The sequence below is a fragment of the Chrysoperla carnea genome, chromosome 5 (assembly GCF_905475395.1).
Source record: "Chrysoperla carnea chromosome 5, inChrCarn1.1, whole genome shotgun sequence".
Lineage (NCBI taxonomy): Eukaryota > Metazoa > Arthropoda > Insecta > Neuroptera > Chrysopidae > Chrysoperla > Chrysoperla carnea.
The window spans coordinates 20,973,388-20,996,070 of NC_058341.1; the positions used below are offsets into that span (position 1 = coordinate 20,973,388).

Genomic DNA, 22,683 nt, shown 5'->3' on the forward strand with positions numbered 1-22,683 from the left:
GCACGCATTTTCAACCAATAAGATCCGTCAAATTCGTTTCAAAATCTAAACTAATAACAAGTTACTATAATAACTTTTTTAATGTTCCAGGTTTCTCAATAATTTCCGACAAATTTTAAATTATTATTACGATTTATTTTCATATTTTAGCGGTGTAGATAAATTTTGGTACGATGTACACTCACTGTCAGAAAAAGTGCCACAGTTAAAACATTCTAAGCGTACGCATCATATGTTATGTTATAATAGTAACACTTAGAATGTTTTAAAACGAGCATTTTTTGTGACATTGAGTATACGTATGATAACGCATTTTTAACGTACTTCTGCGATTGCCCAACTCTTGCTACGCACTTGTTGTTCAAATTACTTATGTGTATACTTGCATCGTAAATAACTATTTTTTGGTGGAAGCGCAAGGAAATAACTCAAATAAGGTATTCAAATAAATACAACTAGAAAGAAGGTCTCCTTAAATTTCCATCAAACTTAGCCAAAAACAATCTCGATTAAACCAGCTCTTAAACAAAAACCGCATTGATAAATTCGTTTCAAAGCTTTGAGATTAGAGATTAAAGAATTGAGTCTAAAGTCAAGTTTTAAACAGTTATTCTTGGAGAATTTTAGGAGTGGAATTCCAAAACGAGACTCGGAAGTATATACAACACACCTAAAAATAATATTAAAAAAATGATGTAAATACATACAAATTATAAATAATTTTATTTAAAAAAATTTTATATTCTAAAAATCTAGGTTAAATCATCTACACTGGTGTAGGTACTGGTGGTAATAGTGAGTGAATACATATTATACTCATTACTCAATGCAGTAGTCATCATGGACTGGATGACATGGTCACATGGTTATTACATGTATACTTGGGGCACTAGAAGTATGGGTACGCTGTGTACACTACACTTACATTACAGTGTAAAGCTGGAGCTACTTGGTTTCAATGTTAACATTGGATGGGTCAAGTTCATTAGTTAATATTTTGTCAATAATTATATGTTAGTAAAGGTCGCATTTAATGGAATTGCATATTGCTTTTACCGTGATGCGGACTTGCAATGTATGCTGGCAACAATTTCTTTTTGAAATTAAAGCTTCTTTGGTACGTTGGGCACTTTTGTGAAGGGAGAAAAGCATTGGATTCACGTGGGGACATCAAGCTAAATAGTCGAGAATAAACGCTAAAGATTAAATCTAAAATATACATGCTTGGTAGGTCAGTGTTATCGCTGCTGGACTTCTATTCATAAAACCTGCGTTCGAAACCCAACCCAGTCAAATATTTTTATTATTATTTATAATGGTTTTTTATACCCACGTTAATAATTGCAATATACAGATTAGGAATTATTCATACTGTAATTGATTTAAAAAAGAAAAATAAAACTAGAAATTATTTTAATGTTTTAAGTTTTCACTTCTGTCGACAGCTCCCATGACTGACTAGCTGTCTTTATGCTTTGCTTCTTCTGTGTTAATTACAGCCCTCTTACAACTTTCGTCAGATTAATAGGACATTAAATGGAAAACCCAACCTTTTTTTCTTATTGCTTAAATTTTTGGGACTTTAATACCAGTTAAATTTATAAAATTTTTAAAACTCCTGAATTAAAATACCAAACTTGTAGCTATATTTTATTTTATGGAGGAGAGTATATTTTCTATTTTCTCCTAACTGATGGTTTTTATGCAAAATCTGACCATCAATTCATAAATCAATTGAAATATCGATCATCTGGACAGCGTGCTCAGGACGTAAAAGTGAAGTGGAGTTCGTAAATAAGCAACATAGAACAAATGTGAAAGAAAAAACTTTTTTTGTTAATTTATATCCATTTGCATATATTTTAAGTTATATAAATATTCTTTCATCTCGATTTTCTGGTCATAAGAGTAATAGACTAGCTGTCCCCAGTTAGTTACCTAAATAATAATTCCTCTGGTTCTAGCATCCATAATTTAAAAATATGTAATTTTTCCTGTATATTTTACTTGAAATTCTAAATTATAATGTTGTTTAAAATATTTAATTAAAAATAATAATTTAAATGTTTCAAACAGTGCAAATGTAAATTATTACATACATGGTATGTTATTACTTATCTTAAATAATATTTCCTTAGCCTGTTTTTTCCTGGCTATGTGATATCTTCCTTAATGACGAAAAATAATTAGAATCACGGTCTAAAAATGTACCGCTTAGGAAAAAACCGGCTAGAGAAATAATATTAAGATTTAATATTATTCATTATGTAATTTGTATATCATATCTGTAATAAAATTGCCTATAAAAATAAAAAGAAAGTAAATTATCACTTTTTTTTCAAGAATTCTGTACGGGTCGAGCTAGTAATTTTATAAATATGCTAGATAATTTCCCTTGATAAATCCCCCAATAAATCTCATTTAAAATCTTAATATAAATGAATTTCTTGAGTACAGGGTATTTTATTTACATACAAATTCCTCTTAGATGACACAAATACATAAAAAGTAATTGTTTTGTTTTAGTAAATTAAATTGTTATCAGTTTTAATATGTTCTACTTCTGACAATTCTCAGAATTATGTTAAATATTCTTTGTATTTGTAAACACTTACAAAGTAATGTAAAAATATAATATTGCTGAACTTTGCATATCGGGTCAAACGCAGAGATTATTTTTCTTATTTTTTCAACACGTTTTCTTTCACGTCGAACTTATAATAAATTGACGTGTTTTTTTTTGTACAAATATAGCGGTAGGGTTTTAGTCCGCTACTTTATATTTTGGGAAGATATCTTATTATTTTTGAAAGTAATTCTTGAAGTTTACTACTTGATACAAATAAGAAATTTGTTTAAAAAAAGCTTATAAACTTTCAAACTTAGTAAAATTAATGCAACGACCACGAGATAAAACTTATTCGAATAATCGAATACACTAACTACTTATATCAACTTCTTAAAAACGTTTTTAGTAAGCTTACACAGATTTAAGATTTAGTAAGTAAGATTATATTAAAATGTTTTTATAATAAGTTTAAATTCGATTTGCTTTGAGAATGTGTAAACCCACATTCGACAGACGCATAAATTTTAAAAGGCATACATTAAATTTCTTGCAAAATATTTTTTGCTTTCCGTGTAGGTAATCTTTCAAAGTTCTTAGAAAATTATAAGACAACTATTATCATCCTTTCAACCCTCAAAGCGGTGAAATTTTTCAAAAACGAAAAATTACAAGCATTTGAAAGTGTTTTAAATGATCTCGATTAGACCATTTTTCTTTGGACCTTCAAATTTCAGAAATATTTAAACTTTTTTAAAAGGAGCGATTTTTAAAGTAAAGTACACTTTAAAAAATTGTACAGCCTTTTCCCGAACACTCGGTACAAATAAAATGACATCAACCAGTGAATGCAAACAATTGACTGAGTTAATTGTTGAAATACCCTGTACATAAAGTGTTGAATGTTAGTGCTTGCATTATTTTTTGTAAATAAGAAAAGTTTATAATAATAATAATGGGTTTTAACCTTCGTTTTTTTTTGACATACGCCTTATCACAGAGGCCACCCACATCATTATTTGTTATGTGGGTGGAATCGGTTACTTCGTTCGAAAAGTTTATAAAACCAACACAATTGACAATGCGTAACATATTCAAAAACTACAAGCATTTGAAAGAGTTGTTGATAAGATCATTTTCCTCAGAGATGCGGATGTTTAAAATTTCACAGATGTTTTAAAGGAGACGATTTTTTATATCGAGTAAACTTTAAAATTGGGTGTTGGGTGAAGGAAACTCGCTCGGTAACAGAGCCGAGGAGATCTTGAAACTAAACAGAGCTGATATTAGAGTCATCGTAGAGTTACTCACAGGGCATGATAACCTGAACAAGTTCCAACATCAGATTGGAAAAAGACAATCTCCCGCGTGTGACAGTTGCGGAGAAAATTCAGAAGAAACATCGATCCACTTTCTCTGTTACTGCCCAGCGCTCATACAGCAGCGAAGGAAATGGTTTGGTTCGGCCATAGTCGAACCAGAAGATATTAGGAAACTCAGCGCTAGGCAGGTCCTGGGTTTCAGTACATCAGTTGGTTATAATAGCCACTGAAAAGCGTAGCGGGGTTAGAGTACAAGGGTCTACTTGACTAGGTGCTCTGAACCATTGCTTCGAGGCGCGATCCTCGAGCATGGCCCGCTAACCTCCATACCCATACCCCATACCCAAACTTTAAAATTTGTAAAGCCTGTTCCTAAGCACTCGGTATAAATAAAATGATATTAAAAATTAAATACATAGGATTCAGATAGGTATTGATATTAATAACATGAGTGAAATATTGGGTACTGTAACTGATGTAGTTATATTATAGATGTATGCAGTGATGTAGTAATATTTAATATATGTGTTATAGTAGTAAAATAACGGCATAAACATGTGAACTAAACCTAAACTAATAATAAATAAATAATATTATGTACTCATGTATCTGTGTATAAGTGTATAATAGTATTTAATAATACTAATAGTTAATTAAACACGTACAGATCTTTATATTAGTTATGATATGTATTTACAATTTACATAAAAACTTATTACTGATTAACTGTTGGTTGAAACTCATTGAAATATCACGCCTAAATAAAAATTCATCATATACAGATTATCTATTTTAGCTTGGCACATTTTAAAAGAACACATCTTAAACGAAAATTAAATTCAATCTAAGTTTTCCGATTCAATCAAAACCTTCCTGTAATTGATAACTGGCAAACATTAAACGGAGATTTTAAATTAAGAAGTGGTTCTTTATAAAAACGCAAACATTTTTTGTTTGAAACATTTTTTTGCAAACCGAATAGTTTAGACAGTAATTGATACTATTCAGTTTACATATAATAGCTATTTCATTCAATGTGAACAAAACTGGTTTTTATAGAAGAAGAAACCACTTTTATTGGAAAATTTTTATCGAAGGGTGTCTAGATTCCGCAGAAAACAAGAAAAAACAAATTTTTGGGTAAAACTTTTCTGTCCGTTTTTTGCCTAACCTGTACGGTAAATGTAAAACGAATGAAGTTTAAAATGGGAATTAAATTTTGGTATTCATATGTAATAAATTCTTAGCGATGATTTGATTAGTTTTTATAAAGTAATAAAAGATGATCAGATAAGAGGTATACACTTTTAAACTGGAATATAAACAAAACTTATAAGATCTCAATATAGGGTGGCCTTTTTAAGTTGACATATGAAACTCAATTAATAAATTTTATCGAGGAAAATGCTTCAAACGAAAATAAAGAAAGATATCCACTCTTAAATAGCCACACACACATAACTGATATTCCCATATTAATACATTCTATAAAATTTGCACCTAATTAGCGCTTTCGTGGATAAACAGTGATGCTTACAAAAAAATGTTTCAAACAATAGTGTTAATTTTTTTATAAGGAACATTTTTGACATTTAAACTTTTGTTATATCTTTAACGGTTTACAAGATGGGTTCTACGGACCCAAGACCCAATTGATCTATGTTGCTCATTTACGAACTTGACCTCACTTTTTACGTCCTAAGTACGTTAGAAGAATTTCAGCTTAATATCTCTTTTCGTTTTTGAGTTATCGTGCTTACGGGCAGACAGACGGACAGACAACCGGAAATGGACTAATTAGGTGATTTTATGAACACCTATACCAAATTTTTTTTCGTAGCATCAATATTTTGAAGCGTTACAAACTTGGGACTAAACTTAATATTCTTAAACTCAAGCTTTTATTAACATTATAGTCGGTTTTCTTTCGTGTTTCGTCTTCCATATAGACAGTGGATATCGGACAGATGTTTTTTAAGAAAATTATATGTGTTATTAAGTTTTCTTATTGAATACATAATATGTAAAATAAATATGTATATAATTATTATTGGTATTGATTTTATCTTATATGTAAATAATATGAATGTAATATATTTATTTATTAATAATGTAACTGTCTCATATTTATTTTACAAATGACCGATCAAATAAACGTATTCAAAACATACAGAAATCAATTGGGGCATGCTTGTTCTTAATAAGACTTTAAAACCCTTATACTACAATTATTCTGACTCTTTATTCCTCAAAAAATATGAAAAAAAACCAGTAAGAAATGTTTGCAAATATAATTACTATATACAAAGGCCTTTCGTAAATGCTGGAGACGCTCAATTTAAATATCGACGATGATTTGGAGCACCTCAAGCTTTTACAAATAGTCAAGTATTAGTGACTTAAACGAAAACTTTCGACTTGATGATTTGAATTCGTTGAATTTGAAAATGATTTATAGGCTGTATTTTAAAAACTACAAATTTGGCATTAATTTGAACTAGATTTTCGTTTTCCTTGGGTCTATATTAGCTTGAAAAATGATGTTTCGCAAAAAACGGTGTCAAAAAATATTTGTCGATTTTTTCAATTTTTTGAAGGTTTTTTGAACCCCTTAAGAAAAATCGAAAAATTCGCAAAACTATTTTTATTGCCAATTACAATAAAAATTATGTTTTTAGACCATTATGATCCATAAATTATGAAAATCCACTTTAACATTTAATTGGAGCAATAGTTTAAATAATATTATTGGTTTTAGCTTTTCGAATTCGATTCTTCGGTCTCCCAATCCTGATGCCCGATTCCATCGCAATATTCGTGTTCAGCGACCCCAAAGTCCCCAAGTGAAAAGTTTACACTGATTTTATAAGGAATTTCGCGAAAACTCCAAGAGATGATGGAAACACCGTTCATCTTGTGCACCAAGTACCTCGTAGGCCAATTTTGGCCAAATAATACAAAAATTGTTACCCCCGTGTAACAATTTTGGAATCATTTTCATCACTATTAACCGAATTGTGAATTTAGTATATTAACGGTTAATTTATGCAAATTGCATCTTTTTAACTTCATAAATCATTTTAGGTCACAAAATTTTCGGGCGCTTTAACGAATCGAATGCAGAAAACCGCATTTAAATCCGTCTTACTGTTCAAATTTTTCAAACTTCAGTGCTTTGTTTCTGTGACTAATCAGAGGATTTATTATTTATTATTCTAGATTTATGGAATTAGCTCATATTGTAGAATTTTAGCTCATTTTTATCAAATATGGTTTTTCTCTTCGGGCCAAAAGGTGGATGCGCACTTTTTAGAGGGATGAATAACCTATTGTTGAAAATATTGTTTAGAAAAAACAATTTCCAAGGTTCCAAAAGCTCTCTTTGCAAATATTTCTGCAAATTCGTTTTTTAGTTTGACCATTTCAACAAAACAAAACCTAATTAAATAAATTATGATAAAAATTTAATGTAAAAATAAACAATATTATAAAAAATTATTAAAAATGTCAAGATATTTGACCTTGAAATAACTGTTGAATATAGTTAGTAAAGTAAGTGAGATATTAGGTTGTATTTCATTTGTTTTTAAATTATAATAAAAAGAAGTATTTAATGCATCAATGAATTCCGGGTTAATACAAAAACTTTCACCTTTCTTTTTTCTGATTCACACACATACAAAAGGTCAAATTATTTTATTATTTATTTATTCGTTGCTAAATTTATTAAATGTTTTTATTTTTTTATTTTTTACGTTTTCACACGTAGAACTAACTAGCCAGAATATGATGATATCATTTTATTAGGTAGTGAAATTGTGGACTTGATCGTCAAACTAGATTGTATATATAAATTAGATCCTTTTATATTGTAGTACGTGTGAAATTAAGGTAAAAATTATTTTAGAATAATTAAATAATTTGAAAGGAATTCACAAAATTTAAAGTATTCTATTTCTCAAAGCACTTTTATGATTTTTTATATGGAGGAATATGAGCATATTGGTGGTGGCGCAAGGCAGTAAATGAAACAAAAAATTTTTTAATACCATGTTTATATGTAATATATATCAAGGTATGCTAAGTTTAGTTCAAAGTTTGTAACGCTTAAAAATATTTATGCTACCAACAAAATTTTGATATTGGTGTTCATAAAATCATCTCATTAGTCCATTTCCGATTGTCTGCTTGTCCGTCTGTCCGTTTGTATACACGATAACTCAAAATCGAAAAAAGATATCAGGCTGAAATTTTTATAGCGTGATCAGGACGTAAAAAGTGAGGGGGAGTTCGAAAATGAGCAACATAGGTCGATTGCAAAGATGTAGTTTTTAACGACAAAAAGCTGTCTCTGTTAGCTGCTATTAATTTTCAAAGTTGTCGATATTTAACATGTATTTAGAAGACATTTTTGAAAATTTTTAGTTTGTGTTTTTGCTAACTTTTTTGAGTAATTTTGCAAACAAAACTAGATATATGTAAATAATTAAGGATGTTTTGAGTCAAAATAAGATGTAATTGACCGTTAAGTTTACGAAAAAATAATAAACAAAGATTACTTTTTATATTTAGTCTAATCCAGAAGTGTATTGTACAAGCGATAACGTTGTTCAATTTACCTACTTGCTGTGAATATTGTACTGCTTGGTATACTTTGTACGAAGATGAGAAATGCAAAATCTATTCGTTCTAGCGTTGACATATTTCCTGAACTAATACAACTACTATTTATAGAACTATATTTTTTCTCTTTCTAAGATATCAAGTTCTCTTTCATGCCGTTGAAATAAATTAAAAATTGATAGTTTGAATGTAGGTACCGTGAAGCACACAAAAAATTTTAAAATTAAGTCTGCAAATAGTCAAAGAAAAGCGAGTGTTTTGATATATTATCAACTCTCAAATCTTCGAAATTCAAAAATTTCCACTCATTCTATTCAACACCTAAATACGTTTCAGCAACCTCCAATGGAGAAACCAAAATAATGTGACATCCAAATCTGTATATTACGGTCTAAACAGATTTAACATCTTGTTCAATCTCTATGGAGTATTAAAAGCCTGTTTTTTATTTTTGATGATAAATGACCACACTAGATGACCACATCACAGATGTAAGACCACTTACACAGATCACATACACACTTAACAAAAAACACATTCCTTCCTCTTAAAGTTATTACAAAACTTGTTATTAAAAAAATAAAATAATCTTTTATTTTTTTTGATAAATTAATGTACAGATATTCAATAAAAATCATTTCCTTAAATTTTTACAGTTTTAAAAAATAATTTGTATAAAATATTAATAATTTGAATAAATAAGTAATTTTTAACGACATTGCGATTGCGAATCTATCAAATATATGTACTTTAATAGGGAAATATTATCTAAGCAACGCTTGTTGTTTGTACTCCATTATTGCGGAGTAAAATTTCAATAACAATAGGGAATATTCATGAAATTTAAATTGGTTCAAATATCTTTCTTCCGCAACTTTAATGACTGGACATTACAACTAAACCATTATTTTAGTAATTAATATCGTTTTAATTACTTAGTATTTATATTTTTATACCATGTATATATGAAATATACATAGTATATTAAGTTTAGTCCCAAGTTTGTAACGCTTAAAAATAATGATGCTAGGAAAAAAATTTTGTCATAGGTGTTCATAAAATCACCTAATTAGTCCATTTCCGGTTGTCCGTCCGTCCGTCTGTGGACACGATAACTCAAAAACGAAAAAAGATATCAAGCTGAAATTTTTACAGCGTACTCAGGACGTAAAAAGTGAGGTCAAGTTCGTAAATGAGCATCATAGGTCAATTGGGTCTTGGGTCCGAAGGACAGATCTTGTAAACCGATAGAGATAGAACAAAAGTTTAAATGTAAAAAATGTTCCTTGTCAAAAATTAACTTTGCGTATTCCATTCAAAATTATTAATTATTCCAAAATTACAAGTATTGGTTTTTTCGATTTTTTTGAATTTTTTTAAGGGAACCAATTTAATCGAAAAAAAAAATGTTGGCTCCGATTTCGATAAAACTCTGTTTATAAGATAATTTTGACCCATAATTTACAAAAATCGTATTTATATAACGATTAGGAAACTAGTTTCGGAGATATCGAGCCAAAATATGGGATAATGGGTGATATTTCAAAAACTATGCTTCCAATCATTAAATGAATACGATTTTTGAATTTTTTTGGTCAAAATTACCTTATATACTAAGTTTTATCCAAATCAGAAACAATAAATTTTTTTCGATTTTTTGGAATTTTTTTAAGGGGTACCCCTTTACAAAAATCAAAAAAATCGAAAAAAAAATGTTGGCTCCGATTTCGATAAAACTCTGTTTATAAGGTAATTTTGACCCATAATTTACAAAAATCGTATTTATATAACGATTAGGAAACTAGTTTCGGAGATATCGAGCCAAAATATGGGATAATGGGTGATATTTCAAAAACTATGCTTCCAATCATTAAATGAATACGATTTTTGATTTTTTTGGGTCAAAATTACCTTATATACTAAGTTTTATCCAAATCAGAAACCATAAATTTTTTTCGATTTTTTGGAATTTTTTTAAGGGGTACGTACCCCTTTACAAAAATCGAAAAAATCGAAAAAAAAATGTTGGCTCCGATTTCGATAAAACTCTGTTTATAAGGTAATTTTGACCCATAATTTACAAAAATCGTATTTATATAACGATTAGGAAACTAGTTTCGGAGATATCGAGCCAAAATATGGGATAATGGGTGATATTTCAAAAACTATGCTTCCAATCATTAAATGAATAGGATTTTTGATTTTTTTGGGTCAAAATTACCTTATATACTAAGTTTTATCCAAATCAGAAACCATAAATTTTTTTCGATTTTTTGGAATTTTTTTAAGGGGTACCCCTTTACAAAAATCAAAAAAATCGAAAAAAAAATGTTGGCTCCGATTTCGATAAAACTCTGTTTATAAGGTAATTTTGACCCATAATTTACAAAAATCGTATTTATATAACGATTAGGAAACTAGTTTCGGAGATATCGAGCCAAAATATGGGATAATGGGTGATATTTCAAAAACTATGCTTCCAATCATTAAATGAATACGATTTTTGATTTTTTTGGGTCAAAATTACCTTATATACTAAGTTTTATCCAAATCAGAAACCATAAATTTTTTTCGATTTTTTGGAATTTTTTTAAGGGGTACGTACCCCTTTACAAAAATCGAAAAAATCGAAAAAAAAATGTTGGCTCCGATTTCGATAAAACTCTGTTTATAAGGTAATTTTGACCCATAATTTACAAAAATCGTATTTATATAACGATTAGGAAACTAGTTTCGGAGATATCGAGCCAAAATATGGGATAATGGGTGATATTTCAAAAACTATGCTTCCAATCATTAAATGAATAGGATTTTTGATTTTTTTGGGTCAAAATTACCTTATATACTAAGTTTTATCCAAATCAGAAACCATAAATTTTTTTCGATTTTTTGGAATTTTTTTAAGGGGTACCCCTTTACAAAAATCGAAAAAATCGAAAAAAAAATGTTGCTCCGATTTCGATAAAACTCTGTTTATAAGGTAATTTTGACCCATAATTTACAAAAATCGTATTTATATAACGATTAGGAAACTAGTTTCGGAGATATCGAGCCAAAATATGGGATAATGGGTGATATTTCAAAAACTATGCTTCCAATCATTAAATGAATACGATTTTTGAATTTTTTTGGTCAAAATTACCTTATATACTAAGTTTTATCCAAATCAGAAACAATAAATTTTTTTCGATTTTTTGGAATTTTTTAAGGGGTACCCTTTTAAAAAAATCGAAAAAATCGAGGATATTTTTTTCTCTCCAATTTCGGTAAAAGCCAGTTTATAAGGTAATTATGACCCATAAATTACAAAAATGGTATTAATATAACGGTAAGGCAACTAGTTTCGGAGATATGGAGCCAAAATATGAGAAAATGGGTGATATTTCTAAAACTATGCTTTCAATCAACAAATGAATACGATTTTTGAATTTTTTGGGTCAATATTACCTTATACATATACTAAGTTTCATTCAAATCAGAAACCATAAATTTTTTTCTATTTTTTGTTTATGTTTATGAAATATACCAAGATATAAGTTTTGTCCCTAGTTTGTAACGCTTAAAAATATTGATGCTATGAACAAAATTTAGGTATAGGTAGGTGTTCATAAAATCATTAAATTAGTCCATTTTCGGTCTGTCTGTCTGTCGTCTGTCCATCTGTCATCACGATAACTAAAAAAGGAAAAAACATATCAAGCTGAAATTTTTATATAATGCATCTAAGTGAGCACAAAATACATCGAAGCCACGATACAAGTCTTTTTTGCAATTTCATATAACATCTATAATATCTAGATGCATTGCTTAACGCATGTACTTTGTCATACTCGCGATATTTATATGCCTAGATGTAAATCGAACTAGTGGTATATGTGTGACATGTATGTATGTGTAATGTGAAAGAGTAATCAACACTGCCTATACATGGTATTTCAATAATTAACTCAGTCAATTGTTTGTTTTCACTTGTTTACTTTGGAATAACGGTGTAAACAATGAATTAAAAATATAAAAAAATACACGAACATTCCCTGTTGCTTGGCTTTTATTTCCTATTTTAGCTTTCAGAGTTTTTTCATATTTAGGAGTAAGATTCTACATTTTGATTCCGATACCGGGAATCAAATCTGAGCCTCCTGGGTAAGAACCTACAAATTCATGTTAGCAAATGACCTAGTAATTATTTTGCTGCGGAGATTATCTTGAATCAGGCCTTCAAAAGGAAAATAACCATAGCCTTTTAATATTAATAATACTTTTTCCAAAATGATTCATTCATAAAGTTTTAAATGATACCTACTTACTGAAGTGGGTAACACATTTTAAAAATGAAGAAAAAAGGTTAAACTAACTTTTAAGTAAAACAAATGAAAGTTACACAATAAAACCTCAGAATTTTTAATTATCTTTTATTCATATTTTTATTTGTGTTAAAAAATATTATATTTTTTTAATGAAAGCGCAAGGAAGTAAATATTATAAAGATATCAATATAGAAATACATTTCAGTGTATTATTCCCGTTGCTTCCACCTTTTGATTTTGTACTATATAAAACAAATTTTTAGTTTATTCAAATTTTATCAAATTTACCTAATTACTTTTTTTCTCTTAAATAAAAAACCGCGTTAAAGTAGGTCAGTTCCATATACATAGACAGAATCGCGATTTCTTGTCTGAAGTTAAAAATAGTTAAATAAATAGCAAAATAAATTTATATATATTATATATTGGGTCGGGCTTCAAACATGATATTCGATGGGATGGAATTTTTTGCCGTATTTTCATTGGATGTGGCAATTCGTACACAAGCAGGTCTCTAGTGTGAATCAAATATTTCCGTTTTCTGTAATAGTGTCTGTGTTCTGTAATATCAGAACCCTAAACTCAACCCAAAAAGCAGATAATTTATATTAAAAAGTAGACCCACAAGAGACCCGCTAGAGACTCACTTGTGTACGAATAGCCTTATCGATTTTTATTTGTACTCTGACCTGATTTTTATTACTCATTCAATATGACAACGATTTACAACCCTTCATTCATAGTCCAAAGTCAATGGCCACTTAAGTTCAGTTAAGTTCTTTACCTCTTTCGATCTGTATTAAAATCCCCAGCTGATTTCCTCGCTATGAATTTGAGAATATCGAAGGATTGAAAAAGCGGATATAATTGGTAAACAATTTGAGAAAAAGTCGCATACGATGATTATCCAGAAAATCAGATTTCTATTTGCACATATGAAAATGGTTTTCACCATTGGGTCGATTGGAGAATTTTAAGCCCATCGATTTTCGCTGCTTTGGTATATTTTAGCAGTTAATTCTCATATACAGCTAGAAATTTAAGTTTCCAGTTCATTGTCAATTTATATCAGTTTGCCATTCAGAATTAACAAAATCTCGAAATTAATATCAAATCCGGCTTCAGAAAATCGTTTCTTATTAATAATTAGTATCAAGAAAATATTTGGATAACTTACCTCTATGATTTGTAGAACTTTTTTGACTAATAGTTTGTAATCCATAAGTATTATCATAAAAATAATTGAATAAAATTAACACAATTACACAAAATTTAACCACTTTATTCACTAAATTATCACTTAAACTGTTACTAAATATATGCGAACTATAATTTTGAGCCATTTTAAGTCTCTAATATAAAACTCTTGAATGGATTTAAAGTTTAATTCTTATTTATTTCGAGTTTTTAAATATCACAGATTAAGTTTTTCCCTAGATAAACTCCTGTTACGACATTTTTCCTTCAATGAAAAAAGAAGTGTTTTCGGGGACAGTTTGATGACTGTTCGTGGACAGTTTGAGTACAACTAAATTCAAGAAAGAACTTTTCAATTAGTTTTGTTTGAAAGATAAACAATTTTTCTGTGTTATTGATAACATTTTTTAATAAAAAAAAAAAAAGAAAAGAGTCAATGCCAGAGATAGATAGATGCAGCAGGTATTCAAGGTGAGGGCCACCTAACTTCACCTCTTCCTCTTCTTGTGTCTCTTACACACTCCCCCAGATAGATGTGTGTGTATTAACTGTTGAGTAGTGTATGATTGGGGGCCATTATCTGGGTCACTAGGGCATTAGTATGTATGTTAGTATTTATTATATATATTTTAAATATACCTGTTGAAGATGTCGAGTTTGATGATACATAACTTTACCTGGTGCTAGTTAACTAGCTTGTTCGTCGGATGCTCGAGTTATTATTTATTTATTTCTGTACAAAAATACCTTTCTTTGAATAGTTTATTCTTTGGTTTGTACAATTGTAGTCAGGGTTTTAATCTACCCAAAAATTCTCAAAATATCTGTTTATTACCTAACAGTGCAAAATTTTGGCTCAAATCTATCTTAATATTATTTTAGCACTTTTTAATTTCTTTTAACTTCCTGTCAAAGCGTAGATCTTTCCAACTTCATACAGAACTTAATCATAGACTTTAGGAACCAACCGGAAATGAAAAATTTTTATGTTTTTATATATTTTTTGAAATTATGAATTTTGATAATATTTGGAAAGTCTCCAAAGGCACAATGGCCCAAAAACATGGGTTTTTGCCTTTGGGCAATTTGACATAATAGTAATAATCAAGTTTTATTTTTATCTATTTTGTTGGCTTTGTTGGGCAGTTCTATGAGCCCAAAAACATTGAAAAACAGTGTAATTCGAAATAAAATTCACGCATTTTTTCGTTGATTTAAAATTTGATTTCTGTGAATTTTGTGCAGGTACATACACTCTACAAAGATATATTTGAAAAGGTATATGTAAGTTATTAATTTATTGAATAAATAACGAGATTGTATTTAATCCTGAAAGGAATATATTGACAAAATTATATAAAGGAATTACACTAAATTTACAAACAAAAACATACCTGAAAGGAATAAATTAAATTACAACGTTATTTAATAGAATGTCCACTAATAAACGTTTATGATTCTAACACAATATAAATTATAAAAATCTTTAGTTCAGGTATGTCAATTGAAACAAAAGTAAACAATTATATCACTATGGAAGTGATAATAATTTACACCTTCCCCCCCGAAGTCATTTTTTGCGAAGTAAAAGGTGACAGCTTACTGCTATGAAAATAATTTGATTCACTTCTTTTCTTGCCACAATCAACTTCATAAAACGAAGATGAAATCCGGCTTAATATTTTAAAAGGCCCAAGGCGAACTTTGTCCATTTTATTGCGATTTAATTTGTTCCCATTCTCTACGTACACAAGATCTCCAATTTCAAATTGAAAAGTTGTTCGATTTTTGTCAACTCTTTTTTTATTTTCCATAAAACTTCTGGATGAATTAATGAAAGCTTGCTGGCGGTCTTCAGCTAAATCACTAGGTGGTTCATATATTGGCGAAATGCTTGATTTCTTGCCTAGGAGCAGATATTGTGGCTCATAGTTAGTAGAGCTATGAATCGTTGAGTTATAATTTTCAACACATTCAGCAGCAATCGTAGGCCATGCTCGTTTATCTCCATCAATAATTTTACACCTAATTCTATTAACTAGAGTTTGATTTAAACGTTCGTTGAGACCATTTGAACTTGCACAATCTATGCTTGTAAAAACAAGTTGGATACCTCTTCTATTTAGGTAATTTTTGAGTTCTACGGAATTTAGTCCAGTATATTGATCGGCAAGAATCAACTTTATTTTATTATTTTTAGCGATCGGATGTATAAGATTTATAAAATCTTTTGCGCATTGGCTTTTTGTAGTAGAAATCCAAGCATACCTGCTAAAATGATCCACTAGTATGTGCATAAATTTCTTTATAGACTTATTTCCGGCAAAACCACCCACTGTATCTATGGACAATATTTCATAGGGTTCTGTTGCAGGTCCAATTCTTGACAATTTTCCAATCAATCTTCCTCGGCGAGTTTTACTTTGCCTACATGTCACACAGCCTTTACAAAAGTCAATGATAAGTTTATCTAAATTTTTGAAATAGTAGTGTTGTCGTATTTTGTTTCTCATTTGTGCAACACCAATGTGACCATAGTGATTGTGCAACTTGTTAATTATTTCAAGGCCTAACTTTTCCGATACAAAAATCCGCTTTCTTCCTTTTAACATCTTAAATATAATATCGTGTCTACGCTCAGTTCCCTTTGCAGTTGTAAGTTCTCTTTGATTTTCATATTGATCCCTCTTTATTTCAGACAATTCTATTAAATTGACCACTTGAATGACATCTTCATTTTCGAAATATTCTAAAACTGGTTGCCGTGATAGTAAATCAGCGATAATATTTTCTTTTCCTTTTTTATATATTATCTGGAAATTAAATTGTGACAAGTAGTGGACCAGATCGCCAAGAATCTCATCAGTTCGTGACTTTGTTCTTAAATTTTCCAATGGTTTATGGTCACTACAAACGAAAAACTTTCGTCCAATAAGATAGTATTTCCAGTATTTAATGGCTTCTTTTATCGCCTTGCATTCTAAATGAATCGTTTCCATTTTCTTTTCTCTTTCTGACAGTTTTCTAGAAAAATAAGCTACAGGGTGTAATAGACCATCTGACTGTGGTTGCCTCAAAGTCGCTCCAAGTCCTTTTTGACTAGCGTCTGTGTCAATGTAAACATCTTTTTCGACATCATAAATTGATAAAATTGGACGGGAACACAGATATTCTTTGATCATGGAGAAGCTGCGTTCACATTCTTCCGTCCAAATAAATTCAGTATTTTTTTTCAGCAATCTGTGAAGGGGCTCAAATTTTTGAGCACTATGATCGATATATTTTATAAAGTAATTTATTGTTCCTAGAACACTTCGAACCCCAGATTTATCTGTAGGTCTTTTCAAATTTTTTATTGCCTTTAAATTTTCTTGTGCTGGTGATATTTTATTTTCTTCAATGTAATGGCCAAGATACTTAACCGATTGGGCTGCAAATTTACACTTTTCGAGCTTTAATTTAAATCCTTCTTCTCCTATTACTTCAAGAAATCTTGAGATATGTTGCATGTGATCTTTCCAATTGCGTGAGAAAATAAGACAGTCATCCATGTAGTTGACGCAAAACTCATCTAGGTTATTTCGTCTTATAATATTTGAAAGTATGCGTTGAAAGATTGCAGGAGCATTTTTCAATCCAAAAGGTAATACTTTGAACATAAATTTCCCGTACTTTGTAACGAAAGAAGTTTTCTCACGGTCCTTTTCTTTTAACCTAATACACCAAAAAGCGGAGTTTATATCAACAACAGTAAAGTATTTACATTTCGAAACTTTTTCCGTTATATCATTTATTGTTGGAAATGGGTAGCACTCTGGGATAGTTATTTTATTTAAGTTTCTAAAATCGATGCAAAGCCTTGATTTTCTTCCATCTTCTTTTTTATATGCGAGTGTTACCGGTGATGCGAACGGTGAATCAGATTCCTCTATTAGATCGGATGCTAGTAACTTCTGTACTTGATCTTTGATTTCACGTTCATCTGGTATAGAACATTTATAAGGGCGGGCCGTAACATATTCATCTCTCATTAACTTTATTTCGGCCTCTCTAGACTTTACTTTACCGACATCAAATTTATTTTTGGCAAAAATTTTCTTGTGATTTTCAATAATATTTAAAAGTTCTACTTTTTTTTCATATCCATCTATGTGATCTAGTTTAGGTTTGAACTGATTTTCATTAGTTTCTTCTTGATGGTAAATTCTAATATTTTCAGTGTTTTTCTCTTCTTTTTCATTTTCATTGATTTTACCTTCTTTATTAAAATTTTTAACATCTTTATTATCTTCTTTCTTTACATCTCTATTATCTTCTCTCTTTACATCTCTATTATCTTCTTTATTGACATCTTTATTATCTTCTTTCTTTACATCTATATTATCTTCTTTCTTTACATTTTCTTTATCTTCTTTATTTTCATTTGTAATTATTTTGTTAGAAATTTCACAAGATTTCTTCTGATTTTGATTACTTCTTATTTGGAGCATCTCATCATTTTTAGGTTTTTGGTATATGTTTAAATTCTCGTCTTGAATTAGTTTAAATTTTTTAATAGCATCTAAACCTAGTAACAGGTCATAAGAAAATTCTGAATTTTTAACTACAAAAGTATTCAAATTGTTTATAATATTTCCAATTTTAAGCTTTATGTTTGCCCGGGCCGAACTAAAATTGAAACCATTAATTGTCTTGAATGCAGTGTTATGCTTTAACAAACTTGTTTTTAATACATCTACAACTCTTTGATTAATTAGACTCACGTTAGATCCTGAGTCATACACTGCTTTTATTTTCATTTTATCATCAATAATTACGTTTACATGAATTAATGGAATCAAATTATCCGGGCTCTCTAGTTTAAAGAATTTCGGTCAATTTCCATTTTCATCATTTCAGCCTCATTTTCTGAATCAGATTTCGTTTCAATTAAATTAGATTCTTTTTCCTGAGCGTACAGTATTTTATTTCGGCATTCGTTAGAGGGATGAAATCGATTTTTCCAACCAAGAGCTTCACACATGTAGCATGGTTTTTTCAAGGGTATATCAATTTGTTTCTTTTTAGTCGATTCTCCTAATTTTGTTTTTTCATGCCGATTATCATATGGTTTATTTTCTTTCGAACGTTTATTATATTGACCATCTAGCTTTCGGAGTTCATTGTATAATTTTTTTATAGTGTTAATGTCTTCGCGATCTAGCTCATCTTGAACTTGAGATGGTAAACCCATTACAATCAAGTTTATTCTGGAACTCATAGTACTATCACTTTCTACTTCTAAACATAAATTTTCTTTTGTTAAAGCGTAATCGATCAATGAGCCGCCTAAGTATTTATAGGTATATGCTTTTCTGACAGCTGTCCAACCTTTGTCAATAAAAATGGAAAAAAATGAATTTCGCCATTCAGACCAATTAGTTAGACCAAATTTTTTCAAATTTCCTTCATACCAGTGTTTGGCTGATCCAGCGACAAAAAATCGTAAAGCTTCAATCATCTGGGTACCACTTTTTATTTTATTTCGGTCACATTCACTTTCAAATTTAGAAAACCACTCAGAAGGGTTTTGTGTTTTGTCATATTTATCAAGAACAAACTTCTTTTCTATATTTTGCAATTTTATCTCATCTTTGTCATTTAATTTTAATTCTAATTCCTTGATTCTTTTAATTAAAAAATTTTCTTCTTGGAGTTTTTCACTCACATCAAAAAAAACTACAGATTCCTGTAACGGATAGTTTTTGTAGCTAAGGTTTCCATCTTCATCAAAATATTCTTTTTTCAAATCCTCATCTAATTTAATGCCAATTTTTCGGAAACCATTAATCGGTTTAATAGCAGCAATTGCACTTTTAATGGTGGTTTTTGATGATAATACCTTATGTTCATATAAATTTTTATGTTCATCTGGTAAGCTAAACCATAACCGCTTATCTTCGGATAGTCCAGCTAATTCAAAATATTCATCGCTTCTTCTTATTAAGTGGACAAACAATTTTTCCATCTTAAATGATTGTAATTTAATTTGTAAGTTATTAATTTATTGAATAAATAACGAGATTGTATTTAATCCTGAAAGGAATATATTGACAAAATTATATAAAGGAATTACACTAAATTTACAAACAAAAACATACCTGAAAGGAATAAATTAAATTACAACGTTATTTAATAGAATGTCCACTAATAAACGTTTATGATTCTAACACAATATAAATTATAAAAATCTTTAGTTCAGGTATGTCAATTGAAACAAAAGTAAACAATTATATCACTATGGAAGTGATAATAATTTACATATATTAAAAATTAAGGCAAATTAGACTTAAAATCTTTAGACACAAATTATGCAAGGATCAATTAAACAATATATACATGGATAAAGGGTCCAAAATGTAGAATACGGTAACAAGTCAACATTAAATCATATATACAGGTGGACAAAAACTCGCTGTACATTGAATATTAATTTTTAAATAACAAAAGTGGTAAGACTTTTGCATATAATTTAATGTTCTAATTTTAGCAGAGCCGAATCGATTAATACATATACCTATATAAATTATAAATTATGGAAGGCAACTTACATTACAGAACTGTAAGTATCTCTGCCCAAAGAGAAAATAATGAATGGTAAAAATGTGAGACTCCATACTCCCTCCATACTTCAGATATTCATTCAAAGAAGTAAAAATAATTATTGTATTTTATTTTTTTTATTGACACATTTCCAATTGCTTTACTATAATATCCATCTAAACACATTTTCTAGCGTTAAAATTTGCTAATCAATACCAAAAAAAAGTAATTGGTTGACTAGTTAGTTTGCGGGTTCAGTTTTTAGCTATTTAAAAAGAGTTGCATTTGATCTCTCAGAGATGTCACTACTGCTAACAATGTTTTCTGGTTTGATTCTCAAATATAATAAAATAAATAAGGTTAAAAAGTTTGACGTTTGAAGGAAAACACAAGGAAAACGTCAAAATGAGTAAAGAAAAAGATAAATTAGTGAATACACCTGGGCATAAAGCATTACAAACCATGGAATCGTTGAATAAAGAATTAGTTTTTAAAGTACCTAAAGTTCCAGCACGCAAAACAACAACGAAAATTTTAGACGAGGAATCATACATTGAGGTATTAAGAGGTTATAATTATCTTATTTTAATAATAATATAATGCTTTAAGGTCATTAGTTTCAAGAAAAATGTTAAAATATGACCCTGATTAATGTTCTTTTGAATTTACAGGAAATGGGTAAAATTATCGAACGTGATTTCTTCCCAGATTTAGAGAAACTAAAAGCACAAAATGATTATTTAGACGCATTAGAACGTAACGATCGAGATAAATTACGTGAGATATTTGCGAAATATTCCGAAGGCCGTTTACCTCACACTGAACCGCGTTTAGCAAGTCCTGCAACATTTGAAACACCTGCAAACTTACATAACGAACCAACATTGACACCAGACATATCAAAACGTACATCAACGACACCTCCACGAGAAGATGATCTTGAATCCAATTCCGATATCAAAAAGAGTAAAATATCTTTAGATTCGTATTTAGCGACTCATACGTCAGAGGATAATAAAAGTTTTACGGAAATAATGGAAGAAACGGAACAAAAACATCGAATTAAGTATTCGTACTTATACAACGAAGAAACGAAAAATTTAAGTTTAGCATTACCATCAATTGAACAACAAGCTCAAATTACAGAGCGACCGTTTAATGTTGATGGTTGGAATTATAAAAATAAGAATTATATTATGTATGTACCGGATGGGGTGGAATTAACGAAACAAGAGTTGATTGAAATGAGTAAAAAGCGAAAAGAAATTGTACACGGAAACACACGATTACAGGCGAATCCATTTGATGAGGAACAAAGTAAAGAAACTATTTCTGAATTGGCGAAGTCACAGGCAAAAATTTTAGATGGACGTATTGGAGTTGATGGTAAAGAATTAATTCAATCGGAAACACCACAAGTACTAGGTTTTAGTTTAGTACGAACACCATCTCCATGTCCTGGAGTTGCTGAGAGTCCATTAATGACTTGGGGACAAATTGAAGGCACACCATTTCGATTAGATGGAAGCGATACACCGTTAACAAGATCACAAGGTCCGTCATTTAAAATTGCAGATTTACCAAAACGAGAAAAACTTGCTTTAGCACTAGCTGAAAAAGTTGGCGAACGGCATCGTGATCGAAAACAAAAAGCAATACAAGCTGCAAGACGACAACTAGCAACGTAAGTAGATTTGTAAATGTACAGATTTGAAATTAAATCGAAATGTTAATAATAATTTTTATCTTTTAACCTTGCAGACCATCACCAAGTCCATCAAGTTTACGACGTTTAGAAACTATGTCACCGGCAGCAAGACGTTTAGCAGCCTCTTCACGACTAGGTGATTTAGCATTACGTGCATCCTATTCACCAAGTCCATTATTGTCAGGAACACGTGGTACAACCAGTAGACTAACGTCTTCATCTGCACATAGTAATTTAGTTCGAACACCGAGAAGTAATAATCGACCTGCAACACCGAAAACACCACGTAGTGTTGGTGTTACACTAAACAAAAACTTAACAGACAATTTATTACATATTTCAGTTGCAAAACGTGCAAAAGCTAGTGATTTTTTTTAG

General features: G+C 29.7%; 1 protein-coding gene across 2 annotated transcripts; it reads left to right on the forward strand.

The window, feature by feature from the left end:
- The first annotated feature begins 20,970 nt into the window (after positions 1–20,970).
- LOC123300112 (splicing factor ESS-2 homolog) lies at positions 20,971–22,683 on the forward strand. 2 transcript variants are annotated; one of them, XM_044882592.1, is made up of 3 exons: positions 20,971–21,155; positions 21,269–22,281; positions 22,359–22,683. In XM_044882592.1, the coding sequence occupies exons 1-3, from the start codon at positions 21,003–21,005 to the stop codon at positions 22,681–22,683; spliced, it is 1,491 nt and encodes a 496-aa protein (XP_044738527.1). In that variant the 5' UTR covers positions 20,971–21,002. The 2 variants fall into 2 exon arrangements, with proteins under 2 accessions (XP_044738527.1, XP_044738528.1); XM_044882593.1 differs by having other exon boundaries at positions 22,371–22,683.